This window comes from Pseudoliparis swirei, chromosome 24 (genome assembly GCF_029220125.1).
Source record: "Pseudoliparis swirei isolate HS2019 ecotype Mariana Trench chromosome 24, NWPU_hadal_v1, whole genome shotgun sequence".
Classification (NCBI taxonomy): domain Eukaryota; kingdom Metazoa; phylum Chordata; class Actinopteri; order Perciformes; family Liparidae; genus Pseudoliparis; species Pseudoliparis swirei.
The window spans coordinates 23,044,795-23,057,597 of record NC_079411.1 but is presented as its reverse complement, the minus strand read 5'-3'; the positions used below and the strand labels follow the sequence as shown (position 1 = coordinate 23,057,597).

At 42.7% G+C, this 12,803-nt stretch overlaps 2 protein-coding genes and 1 long non-coding RNA gene across 7 annotated transcripts in view; 1 reads left to right on the top strand and 2 right to left on the bottom strand.

The window, feature by feature from the left end:
* crebbpa (CREB binding protein a) overlaps window positions 1-5,752 on the bottom strand; it is a 45,558-nt gene extending 39,806 nt beyond the window's left edge. For all 5 annotated transcript variants that reach the window (XM_056408257.1, XM_056408258.1, XM_056408260.1 and 2 more), the window contains exon 1: window positions 4,860-5,752. In XM_056408257.1, coding sequence (XP_056264232.1) covers window positions 4,860-4,947 — 88 coding nt within the window. In that variant the 5' untranslated portion in view covers window positions 4,948-5,752. The remainder of the gene's footprint in view (window positions 1-4,859) is intronic.
* Window positions 5,580-5,944, top strand: LOC130189490 (uncharacterized). The gene is made up of 2 exons (XR_008830805.1): window positions 5,580-5,667; window positions 5,789-5,944. It is a non-coding gene; the product is annotated as an uncharacterized LOC130189490 (long non-coding RNA).
* A 1,170-nt stretch (window positions 5,945-7,114) lies between these two features.
* The window catches only part of adcy9 (adenylate cyclase 9), a 41,751-nt gene continuing 36,062 nt past the window's right edge, over window positions 7,115-12,803 (bottom strand). The window contains exons 10-11 of the mRNA XM_056408266.1: window positions 11,538-11,820; window positions 7,115-11,029 (exon numbers count right to left, since the gene is read on the bottom strand). Coding sequence (XP_056264241.1) covers window positions 10,028-11,029; window positions 11,538-11,820 — 1,285 coding nt within the window. The 3' untranslated portion in view covers window positions 7,115-10,027. The remainder of the gene's footprint in view (window positions 11,030-11,537; window positions 11,821-12,803) is intronic.

Sequence of the window (12,803 nt, the reverse complement as noted above, 5' to 3'; positions counted from 1 at the left end):
AATAGAATGCTTCAATCGACACCGTGATCGGTATTATCGGATCGGCAGATACTGATTTCAGTGATCGGTGATCGGACCCAAAAACCTGATCGGTGCATCTCTAATTGTCAATCTATTAGCCTATCTATTTTAATCTAAAGTGGATTCAAAATGATTTCCTCAAGCATTGCCTCCATTATTTATGTGAAAAAAAGAAAAATAAATACATAGATGTCTGCTAATTACGGTGACATGGTAATATAGACCGTGCGTGCACAGCGCGGCAAAAAAAAAATTGGGCGCACCGAAGACCCATTTTGACCCAGGAAAAACCCTGGCTGCAGATTCTGGTGATAATTCTGTGTAGGTTCTTTACCTCACATTGTCACATGTGAGTTTTGAGGGGCCGATCACATCGAGATGGTCTCTAGAAAGGCGTCGCTCGCAATCAATAGTTAATTATGATTAACTATATATAATTTCCCCCTTCAACAACAAGAGCTCAGTCTCTGCACCGAATTAAGAGACGCGTCACATTTGTTGGAATGAGTACGTCGGTGTCCTCTCGTAAAAATGTGAGATGTAATGATTATGCAAAGCTTAATTTCAAGAAATATCATAATTATTTGAAAATGTACTTCTTAACAAATGTAACTCCAAAGGAATTTGTGGTGGAAAATCTTTAGTTGAAAGCAAACTTTATATCGCAACCTTTTTTAAATTTACTTTCCAGCCTCACTCACAGATGCAGACATCTGCGTGTGGAATCAGCAACACACACACACAAACAAAACGTAATACTGGCTAATGGAAACAGATTGTATCATAACAAGGGAAAACAAGCCGAAAAACATGCACAGAAACAAATTATCCATCCTGCAAACAAAGCCAGCTAAAACCCAAAACGCTGTTGTCATAAACGCTTCACGAGGAAGGGGTAAGTGGTGACACACACCCTCCACCCCGCGTCTGCTTTGCTGCTCCCCCTCCTTTCTTTTAGGGTTTTTCTGGTTGCCCCGTAGTCTGAGGCATAAACGGCTCCATTAGCAGCTGCGTCGAGAGCTTACCGTCTGCCCGCTAGGCATGAAATGTTCCATTTGCAGAGTAAAAGTGAACATTTGGGCGTTTGACTATCCCTTTCGCAAAAAGATGTTGCAATACCGCCGTGAAGCCGGCTTCGCTTTTATAACAGCGAACCAAACAACGGCAGCACAATGTCCACTCCGAAAACATACCTGCATCATGTGGGAGCAAAAGAGGCGTGGTGTTTAACGCGACTGCGTCGGCGTATATTAGGACATACAATGTATTCGTCGGGGGGCGACTTGCACCGTCCATACGTGTATATTCTTCTCTTGTCCTCTACTCGGAGGGTAAGGAGCTCCCATCAGCGTTATTCACATTATGTTCAGTGAAATTTAATATAATGAATCATTAATATATATATAACGTTTTAGTCAATAACAATACAATCTTTTATTTTTTTACCATTTGATTATTTGTTTAAATAAAGAAAAAAACACAATAGATGACGATAACCAAGTAAACGGGTAACATTGGGATTTTCTGATGCTTTACACCGACTTCAGAGCCAGAATGATTTTGGGACAGATGGAGCCGTGTAGGACAGCTACTATAATCAAACAACAAAGGAATCTGTGTCTGCCAATATTTATCAGCAATTAGTATCTGCGGCAAAAAAAAAAGTATTTGCTCCCTTTTTTTCGTTTGTGCTAAACCAATCTGAACCAGTTTTATGATCCATTGCCTCACTAGGAGCTCTGGAAGTGCATTTACATTTTTGTTGTATGCATATAGGAGACAGGAGGCACATGTTTGCTCTCTGCCACTGGAAGCAGGAACCTCCCCAAACACACACAATGCAAGCATATATGCTTTACTACACATCCAATTATACAAACTCTGACCATAAACATAAAACCCAAAATGTGATATGCAAATTAAACCAGGGACAACTGAAAAAGTCAAAAGGTCAAATGTCATGGACGAGGGGTGCTGCTCACAAAGCTGCAGGCGTGACTGTCGTCAAAGCCTGAAAGCGCACTCTTTATCTGCAGTAATTTACGACCGTGTGGCCCTGTGCCGTCCCATGGGGTCCGTTGGGTCCCAATCGTAAAAGGAGAAAACAATAAAGAGTCGGCAGGCCGGGTTTAATGAGTCTTCATCGCAGACATGTGGTGCCTCTGCCGTGTGTGACGTGACTCATCGTTGTCTTGTCAGCTGCTTTTGTTGAAAGGCTGTCGAATGAGTTATTTATTTTTATCGCAGACCAACTTAAACGAATCTTGATGAGGAAAACGCGCCATTTGATAGACGTCACAAGTTCAAGAAAAGACATTTGCCGTGCTCTCGATTCAGATCGACAACTTTCCCGACATGATTACAGAGTATTTGCACAAATAAGACTTTCTTCCACAGAAACCCATGTTTGAAGAGTGAGGGTCCCACATCGGTGAAATATACGGACACGGCCATAAATATTTGGACTGACGCAATTCTTCTACTTTTGCCTTTTTACATGACTGCAATGGATTTTAAATAAATCAGTCAATACGTGGTTTAAGTGTAGACTTTCAGCTATTTCAAAAGATACAAGAAAAATATAGCATCAACGGTTTAGGAATTACAACCGTTTTTACACAGTCCACCACATTTTCAGGAGGTACAGAAGTAGTTGGAGAAACCAACATAAGTGAATATATTGATCATTATTGGAGGGAAATCCTTTGCGGTCAATGATTGAAGCCTTACACGAATATAAAATCACCAAACTGAGTTTCCTCCCTCGAGATGCCTTGCCAGGCCTTTACTGCAGCCTCCTTCAAATGCCACTTGTTTGTTGGTTTTTCTGCCTTCACTTTGATCTTAAGCAAATTAAAAGGCCATTCTTGATTGTAGACTTTGACCAAGACAGATCTACTTCCGCCAGAGTATTCATGTTATGAAAGGGTTTTCGTAAACGAGGAAATAACTCTTGCTACATCTATTTTACACGTCTTCCGAGCCTTTTGGCGTTAGCGAGCTCACCAGTACATTCCTGATCTTTAAGAATGTAACAAATTGTTGATGTCGTCAATCCTGAATTGGTGTGTAGTTTGTCGGTCTTTTGATGGCCTCCTTTACTGGCATGTTGAGAGTTCGCTGGACCATCTATCAAGTCAACCTTTTGAATCATCTTCAGACCTTTTTAGCCACTTAATTTTTCAGCAAATAACAAGTCAAAAGGACACACCTGGCCATCAAACCGATTTAAGTCAATTGTTAGATTACTTTTGAGTGTGAAAATGTGGGGACTGTGTAAAAATAAAAAAGGTTGCAATTCCTAAACAGTTAGAGATATTTGTCATATTAATTGAAATAGAAATCTAGAAGACAGTTACCTGACCGATGTTTGGCTTTCTTCAACAACCCCTTTGTTACTTTGTCTGTAGCTTAGCTGAACAGTTTGCACAATAGGTTTGCCAGATTTGTTGTGGAAACATTGGCCTACAGGGTTTGATGGAGCAAGTCACGCTCAACCACACAGTACATTTGAGCAACGAGAGGGTAGAAGTGAAGTGCCACTGATCGCTGCGTTTTTTAATATCACAAATATTGTTTGATGCAGGTTTAACAGAACGATCCCTTTTTGTGTCCTCAAGCATGACTGCTATTGTTAAATTAGTGGCAGCAGTGAACACGGTTTAGACTAAAGGAGTAGTCGGATGGCTAATGCTACACGTTTGCTGCCATTGAGGAAATACATTGCTCACAAACCCGTTGACCACAGAAGTGTGTGAGAATGATCTGTCAAGCAGCCAAGAAACAGAGCATCACAGAACACACCTGAAGTGTCAAAAAGTTAGAACAAATATATTTTTGGTTTGTAGATTACAACGCCAGCGAGAATTTCAGCAAATTATATATTGGCTGTATAATCACAGGTGGTCGAGTCAAAACTAGATTGGCCTCTGACTTTGAATTCATAGGATTCATGTTTTTATATTGTGTTGCCTGAATCAAGCTGAATAAAAATGTCTGTCAGTGAGTCTGTTTTCTTCTCTCGGAGGTCTTATCATCCCACCACACACAGACCTGAACACAATAAATACAATCATGTCTCTTCAGTTAAATGCAAGTGGCGTATAAAAAAAGATCCAGCATAGAAATCTTCTACATGATGAGCAATATGTCATGAATTGACATGGCATCCGATCTTGACATAGGATTGCAAGATAATCGGGGTGTAAAATGCCACTAGCCTTTAGCTCTATGATGCAATTTATAAACCAACGTTTCAGTTTCCTAAATAAAGTGGCTCACTGCTATGTAGTAATAGAGCCGAGCGGATATTAGAAATACTCTTTGCTAACATCCATACACTCAGTTGTCAGTGTGAAACACCCAGTTTAAACTAGTGTCGTGTATAGGCGCTGCAAAACACGCAACTTTACATTCTTAAAAGCATGCTTTTAAATGTTGCTTTTACAGTTTCAGAGAAGCGTCGCTTTAACTGTGGGTCATTTCGTAAACTAGTTGTTTCTCCCGTCACATGTATTGTATCGCGGGTTAACGTTACCTCGTGTGATCTGTTACAGGACTGTAATAAGCACTGCATTAGCACACGGCTTACCCAATAAACTGGCTAGCGAGTGTCCTTGCAGTTACACGCGCACCACAGAAACAAAACCACAACACTGCAGTAAAACCAGTCACCAACTACCGCCAACCGACGGGACAGCACACCGAGCTGACCTGGACACTTCACCGTGCGGGTCGCCCAAACGTTTACGATGCCAAATACCAAGGCAAAGTTAGGCGTGTGCCTCCCCAAATATGTTGGTGTTGTATCATTGTGCAGACAGTGTTGAGGCCTTTACCTGGTGCATCAGACGCCAACAGGGCAGGTGAATTCAGTTTCGGCCGCTTAGAGTTGGGAGGTCCGACGTCCAGCAGGTTTTCAGCCATAGTTGTTCTCTTGTCCGGATGGTCGCTTAAGTTGATGATTCTGATTACTTTACGCCGGGCAAGTTGTTTTAAATCAACCCGAAGCTTCCCGGTTAACACATTAGCAAGCTGCTAACGTGAGCTAACTGGCTACTAGCTACGGTTAGCTAATTGCCTGCTACCAGCTAAATTAACTGTTAGCTGCTGCTCCGCCGAGTGTCTTTCAAAAGAGATGCAACAGCGCCCCGCTTCGCCACCGCCATTCACCCCATGATAATCCAACACCCAACACCCACATTATTATCGTTAAATACCCCAAAATAAAATATCCCCCATGTAAAAAAATCGAAAAACCAAGTGAATGTCTAATAAAAGCAGGCGAGCTGCTGTATTCCGGGGCAAAGGTCGTAATTTCTAGATGTTCGAAGTACCCATTTTTGCGTGACGTCAAATTTCTTCATGCAAAAATCACGCGACGCTCCGCAAAGTGCACAATTGCATAAAAATGCTGTATTTTTGCAAATCACCTCGAAAGTCGCGACCGGGTCTCCGCTCGCCTCGCGGTAAACACTACGAATCCTGAACGGCGTCCGGGGCTGAATCGCCGCACTCTGACGGAAACCAGATATAGGGAGCTTTTTTGCCCGACGACCGCCGATCCTAGTCCTGTTTTTTCGCACAAAATGTCTCCGAGGCGATGTTAAGATTTCGTTTTCTGGGGAAGGACGCTGTCATATCGCGGTAAGGATGCTCGATTTTCTACGTAAAACCCAGTATTGGACCGAAATCCTAATTCCGAGCCACGACAAGATGGCGGCTGTTGATTCCTTCGATACAAAAAAGTTTTTTTTTTCTTTTACAGATCGTCCGTGGAGGGGGAGGGGCCGCGCAATCACGCCCTACGTGAACACACCGGCGCGTGCTCACCGCTAGGGGCACCACAGCATCGTTTACGAGTCGCACCATTAAATGTGAAGGAATTTTACATTTGTGGTACATTAAAGTTGCACACACATTTTGTCATGTGTGGCAAGTTATTTTATTATTAACTTAATTTTCTCAAAGACTTATTGACAGGTTTGGGACCTTCTTTCCTAAACTTGGCCAAACTGTGTGAATATAGCCCGACTGCCCAGATATCTGATTTACTCAGCTATTTAAAAACAAAACAACATTGCAATTCAGTCTGATTATCAGGCTATGGTTTAACATTAATTCATCTCCATCTTATACTGCACAGTTCACTCAACTGTTTTTCTGCTTAGATTTATTCCTCTCATACTGAAAAAAGAGTAATAAAGTCATATCACTCCCACTCAAACAGACACACATTGAACCAATTTGATAATAAGTGTTGCTTTTTCATTGTTTTCCAGCAAAATCTGACACATGCACATGTATAAAAAAAATCATATGTGACATAAAATAACTGCATATGTACAAACACCGAGTGCTTTGTGCAAATGTGTACAGATAACGATCAGGTGTTGATAAACGATACATGGGTAATGTGCACAAAAACATACATAATACATCTCATTCATGAAAATAACACAAATACACACACATTTAAATCAAACAACCGTGTCTAACTTTTGTCCCGGTGTAATTTAATACACGGGTTGCATTTATAATTTAAAAAACGTGGGTCTGTCACCATTTAAAGAAGTGATTAGGCAATGCAGGTTTTGCTGTGATGATTTTCACAAGTGCTAATAAAACACTCACCCTTATTTTTCTGTCACAAAGCAGATTTTCATTTCTTAAAACAAAAAAAAGGATGACTGAATGCCATAAACTTCTCCTCAATGCACCAGGCGGTTTTCTGCATTTTTTTTACCTGGAGCGCTGGACCTCCAGAGACACTTCTTTCCCTCGACCAAAACCAAAAACAATTATTGTCATACAAACACCATCAATACACTATCAGAGAAGGAAACAGTCCAAGTAACCTCAAACGAGCAAAGCTTAGTGATTTGAAGAATCCCTCTTGCTGGCAGATTATTGTTCAACACAAGTGTTTCGCCACAATGATATTGAAATGAAACACAACAAATAACGACAGTATGGTGACGTCAGACTGAAAAATGTTGTGTGTCTGTCAAAAAAAAAGAAAACTGCCCATTCGCTCCCATGCTAAAAATTATCACGCCCCCCCCCCCTCTCACAGATAACAGAGCCAGCAGTGTTCACTTTAATATTTTATTCATACACGTGTACAGATGTGCACTTCTGGCGAGGTGGTGTGCCCATCAACAGGTGGAGCACCACATCTTTAATCTACGATGGCTCGTTTCTGTCTGCTGTGCCAGCTCGGGCTCACGCGACACATCCTGACCTCACAGGCGAGGCCGAAGGGTCATCTGGCAAAATTGTCTGGGGGGGGGGGGGGGAGAAAAAAAATCACAGAACTTTCATTCGAAACCGATACCTGATATTGCCGCCTGTTTCCATAAGTTTGTGTGGTTTGGTTTATTAGGTTTGGCAAACTTGAGCGCATTATAAAATTAGTCGCAATGGCAAGGGATTTGTGGCAACAAAGCAGATTTTGTGTAGACATGAGTGTGTCCTGGTTTAGAGTGATGGTTTCTGGAGGAACTGCCTTGGATTTTAATGCTTTTATGCTACTAATGTTGTGATTATTTGACACAAATAATCACGCTGACGAAACATAATCCTCATTCAAAAGGCACCGGTTGTGTATGTTTGGAGCAAACAATGGTCGGGGTAAACAAAACAACAAATGATTCTATGCTATTGATGGAGGCAGCTACATCATTATGGATGGTTCCTCCTCATCTCCAAGTGGCCAAAGCTTCTAAAGTGAGATGCTTAAGTCCGAATGTTGACCCGTCTCTAAAAAAAGAGATGTGTTTGCAGGATTTGATTTCCAAATGTTAGAGCTTTCTTTTCTCCATTTCGAAGAACACAACTAAGTGTGTGACAGTCCTCAGTGGCCATGCAGCTGACTGATTGATTTTTGCATTTCACGACAGTGATCTCTCATTGTGTTATTGACTCGGAGTAGAAATGTAATCTCTTTCTCGCACACCCAAATTACAGAAGGGAAACAAGTGCTCTCAGGAGTGAAGACAAAAGCAAGAAGTGAGTGAAGAGCAAAGAGAACCACAGAGGTGCCGGCTACACCACCACCACCACCACTACCAAACTATTCCAGGCAACCGGTTATTGACAGGCTGGAAAAAATATGGAATTTGTCCCCAAAAAAAAAAAAATGCAGAAAAACCTGCACAGCGGGCATCATTTCCTCAAGCATACAATCATAATCTATCCTCGTTATGAAAACAGCATGATACAAAAAAAACAAGATATTCAAAAAACACACTCGTACTTTTTAGGCACCACAAAACATTTAGCTAGTTTAGATTGCACTGCACCTATAGATCGCTCAATTAAAGTGGCAATGTAGGTCAGGTGATACAGTAGAGGGGCCCCTCCCTATAAAGGCTGTGACTGGATGAAGTTAAAAGTCCCACCCCTTCAACCGCACATCACACAGCTGAAGGCAGACAATACTATTAAAATACATCGATAGTGATGAACTGAACGATGTCTGTTTTTATTTTATTTTGGCGATGAAGGCAACGATTGGAGCTAAATTGGAGTGTGAGGTTTTTAAATACATTACTGTTGTTACTGTGGTTGAACTGTGGACCACCCGATCATCCATCGATACCTTCCCCTGTGATTGTCCATCACGGTCCTACTTCCTGTGACACTCCACTCAAAACCTTTTGAGTATCTAACTCTCTCCCCTCCGATGTGTTTTTTTCTTTTGGTGAACAACTTCCACAAAAAGACAAAAAAGCAAAACAATGAATTGATCAACGGAACAAGTATCGTCTGATAGATCTTATTTCTCTCTCCGTTAATAAAACATATCAATGAGCACTGGGTGACATTTTCTTTCAATACAACAAAGATGAGCTCTGTAGTTTCATTTTGAGCCGACCCCGCAGTACACCGTCCTGCTGCTGAAAATATTGACTTCACCACCACACGAGCCACTGAATACCGTCCCCAACAGACTAGGCACTTATTCCTGTTTGAGAAACATGTTCTAAAAACTACAGGTCCCAGCAGCACCCTGCTGGTCTCCTGTATAGAGTTTCACTTTAACTATATTTAAAGTGCCTTCCTGCTTTTATGATGCTCTCCCTTTTTTTAAAAACCCTTTCTTCCAAAATCTAAAATCCCTTAAGCGATTTGTCGTTGTGTGCGTGGGATTGTACTCGTGACAGAACCATAACTTTAGACATCGGCCGCCGTTTGAATAGCCCTTCACGGTGATAACTTCCAAATACAAGTGGTCGAGAAAACAATGTGCAAGACCTGTGCTTAAAATGTGCATTTAGCTACTACACAAACTAATATCTATGCAGCGTGCCTTGAAGCGCGTCGCTTTTAATGAGACTCGAGCACAAATTAATACTGTATTAAGCCCTCAAGTTCAAGCTGAATACATATATTAACACTGCTTCATGTGATTGCATCATTCTTCCCATAATCCCCTGCTCAGCCCATCACGCTGCACTGGCCCTTATGTAGCATCTAAAATAACTGTCCCTTAAGTAAGGTCAAGACTTTGATCAAGTTAAAACAAAACAATATATATATATAATTTTTAAAGAAATACTTGCATTGAAAACAAAAGCATGGAGTAAGAAACCACAGCATTTTCCTTTTCTTAAAACTGTTAAAACTTTGTTCAGTAATTTATATTTGTTCATTCGCTGTTCTAGTCCTGAAGGCACTTAATTACAAAAATGAATAAGAAAAAAAACACCAAGAACAAAAACCAACAGTCTTCCCTCTGAACCCTTTCCCGCCTATCCCCCTAATCTACTGCTGTGCTCAACACAGGTCTAACCCCCCCCCCCCCCCCCAGCACTGATTATCCTATAGCCACTGTTGGTGACCAGAGTGACAGACTCCCTCTGCATCATCTGCGCTGACGACACTTCAACTGCCCCTCAAGAAAGGGACGTCCCGCCCGCTGCTGCGATCGCTGCCGGAGAGTCAGACAGCAGCCGGGGGCCGCCGGGGGGGGGCAGAAGCCACAGGAAGAGGAGAGGAGGGATCAGAGACGAGCCACTTCCTCGTCCTCTTGCGGTGCGAGAGGAGCCGGCTGCACCTGGGAGGCCTCTGGTGCAGCACTGGGCTCCGGGCCCAGTTCAGAGTGGGGGGGGAGCCCAAGGTCTGTGGCGGGGGACGGCCCGGGGAGGTGCGGAGGGTCCCTGTATCCCTCCTCCCTCACCTCTGTGGACTTTGCGTGGATGGGCTCGGGCCCTGCTCTTGAAGGCCCGACGGCACTCTGTGGTTGAGGAGTGAGTGTGGAGAGATGGGAGGAAGAAGAGGGAGGAAGAGGCGCCGCCCGGGCGACAGATCCCGTCGTCGCGTTGACCGCCGGTGCCGTGGAGGAGTCTCCGAGGCTGGCGGCCAGCTCCGTTTGATCGTTGTATATACTTTCCCCACTTTTGGGGTACAGAAAGGTCCTCATTTGACCTTTGCCCTTAACATTAACGGTACCTCTATAGTCAAACTCTAAGCCCATGGCACTGAGCTTGGCGTGGCTCTCCTCGCTCACCTGCACGCGACACTCCAGCCCGGTGGAGTCCATGCGGCTGGCAATGTTCACCGTGTCCCCCCAGATGTCATAGAGCAGTTTCGTGGTGCCGATCACGCCCGCCATCAGCGACCCGTGGTTGAACCCAATGCGGAGCTTGAACCCAAAGCCCAGCATGTTCTTGTTGAAGTCGTCCAGGACGCCCATCATCTCCAGGGCAAAGTTGAAGAGGGCCCTCAGGTGAGCGTGCGGGGAGTCGTCGTCGTCGTTCTCGGCCAACTGCTGGACATTCAGTCCGGACGCAGCCATGTAGGTGGCGCCGATTGTCTTGATCTTTTCCACGCTTTTGAACTCGGGTCTGCGGAGGAGCTCGTCAAAGTCTCCGATGAGCTCGTTGAGAACGCGGTAGCACTCTTTCCCGCCCTCGTAGCTCTCTTCGTAGAACTCACTGAAGTTTACAATGCTGGCGAAGATCACGCCCACGCTGTCGTGGTTCTTGGAGTAGCTCTGGGTCACCTGAGGAAACAAGGAAATGTATTTTGAATATTAAAATGTGCTTCTTTTTATGGTGATAGTAATGCAAAAAGGTTTCTTTTTTTTAATCTTTCATCTTCTTTATTAAAAAAATTAATACAACAAAGAATTTTTTTGACTTCCTTAAAAAAAGTTATGATCTGGATTACAAAATGTGCAAAACAAATATATGAATTAGGCATTATGTTTGTGCTTATATTTATGATAACAGTAATGCAAAAGGATTTCATTTTTGTATCTTTCATCTTCTTTAGTTAAGAAAGAAAAATACAAAGATGAATGTATTTTTGGACTACCGTAAAAAAAGTTATGCTCTGGATTACAAAACGAGCAAAACAACTATATATATTAGGCATTAGGTGTGTGCTTATGTTTATGATGACAGTAATGCAACAAGGTTACTAATATTTCATCTTTCATCTTCTTCATTTAAGAAAAAAAAAGACAAAGATGAATGTATATTTGGACTTTAAAGTTTAAAAAAATAAACCTTGAGCTGGTCGGCGACATGGATGGGGATGATGTTGCCCAGTAACCACTCGGCCTGGTCTCGCATCGTCTGGATCTTGAAGCGGTGTTTGTCAGCCTCCACGTTGCCATGGTAATGGAGACGGTAGCTGACCTCGAACTCACGGTTCAGGAACCAGACCAGGAGGAGAAGCAGGAAGAAGGCCAGGACAACCTCCGGGACCAGAAGGTCAAGAGGTCGCGGGGGAGGAGGTTCAGGGGTGACCGATGCTGAGTCACCGTCACTGAATGTGGAGATGTTCAGCCTGAGTGAGAATACGGAGACAACGGGAAGAAAAGTAAGAGTGGTTCAAGATGAACATCGGAATAGCAGACACCGGAAAACAAGTTGACAGGATTGATAGGAGAGAAGAAATGGAGGCTGTTAAAAAAACAGCTTCTCATGTTCCACCTTTCATCTCCTGCACCAGCTTGTTGTGAGGTGCTGCATGAAGATGGCATGAGATCACGACAAACGTATTTCTCGACAGAAAGAGGACAACGAGGCAAAATATCCATCCCAGTCATTCCAAGTTTGACCATTTTGTTCAACACTGTAATTCTGATTATTACTTATAAATATAAACCAAGGCATTTTATCTGCAATTTCTGCAAACTGTATGAGCATTTACAAATTAAGTAGGACATGTTCGGGGGAACGTTGGAGAGAGGAGGGTGCATCCTTGTTAACGTGTTTTCTTTAAGCGAGATTGTATTTTTAGTTTTTCCAATTTTACCTCAATGTTCAACTGTATCATAGCGGAGGCAGAAATTCTGTTTTCTCCACTGGCCTCAATAAATCACATCCAATACTCACAACTAGAGGACTCCATGGCTACATGCTCATCTGGGGTTGTTGTCATAAAGCATTGTGGGAGATGTGGAAAATCACGATCTGAACTACATGAGGGATAAAATGATCTGTGTATTATATATTCCACCCGGGTGAAGAAAAAAAACTGCATCATCTTTATTTACAAAGCAAGATGAAGTACTAAGAAGTGTAGATAGTTACGTCAGTTTATTTCTTAACCGAAGATTTAATTTAAACAATAAACATCCTGTCACCGAAATAGTGCCTGAAGCATACTGAATGTAAGAAATGTTTGATGGGTTAAGTGTCCTTAGAAACACCACCTCAGATGTTCCCTGCTGGTAAAAGCTGAAAAATACCTGAAGGCGCTCTGACTGCAACATTGGCTCAAAACATTATTTTGTGGGAAAGAGCAGTGTGCTCAAGTATGATTCA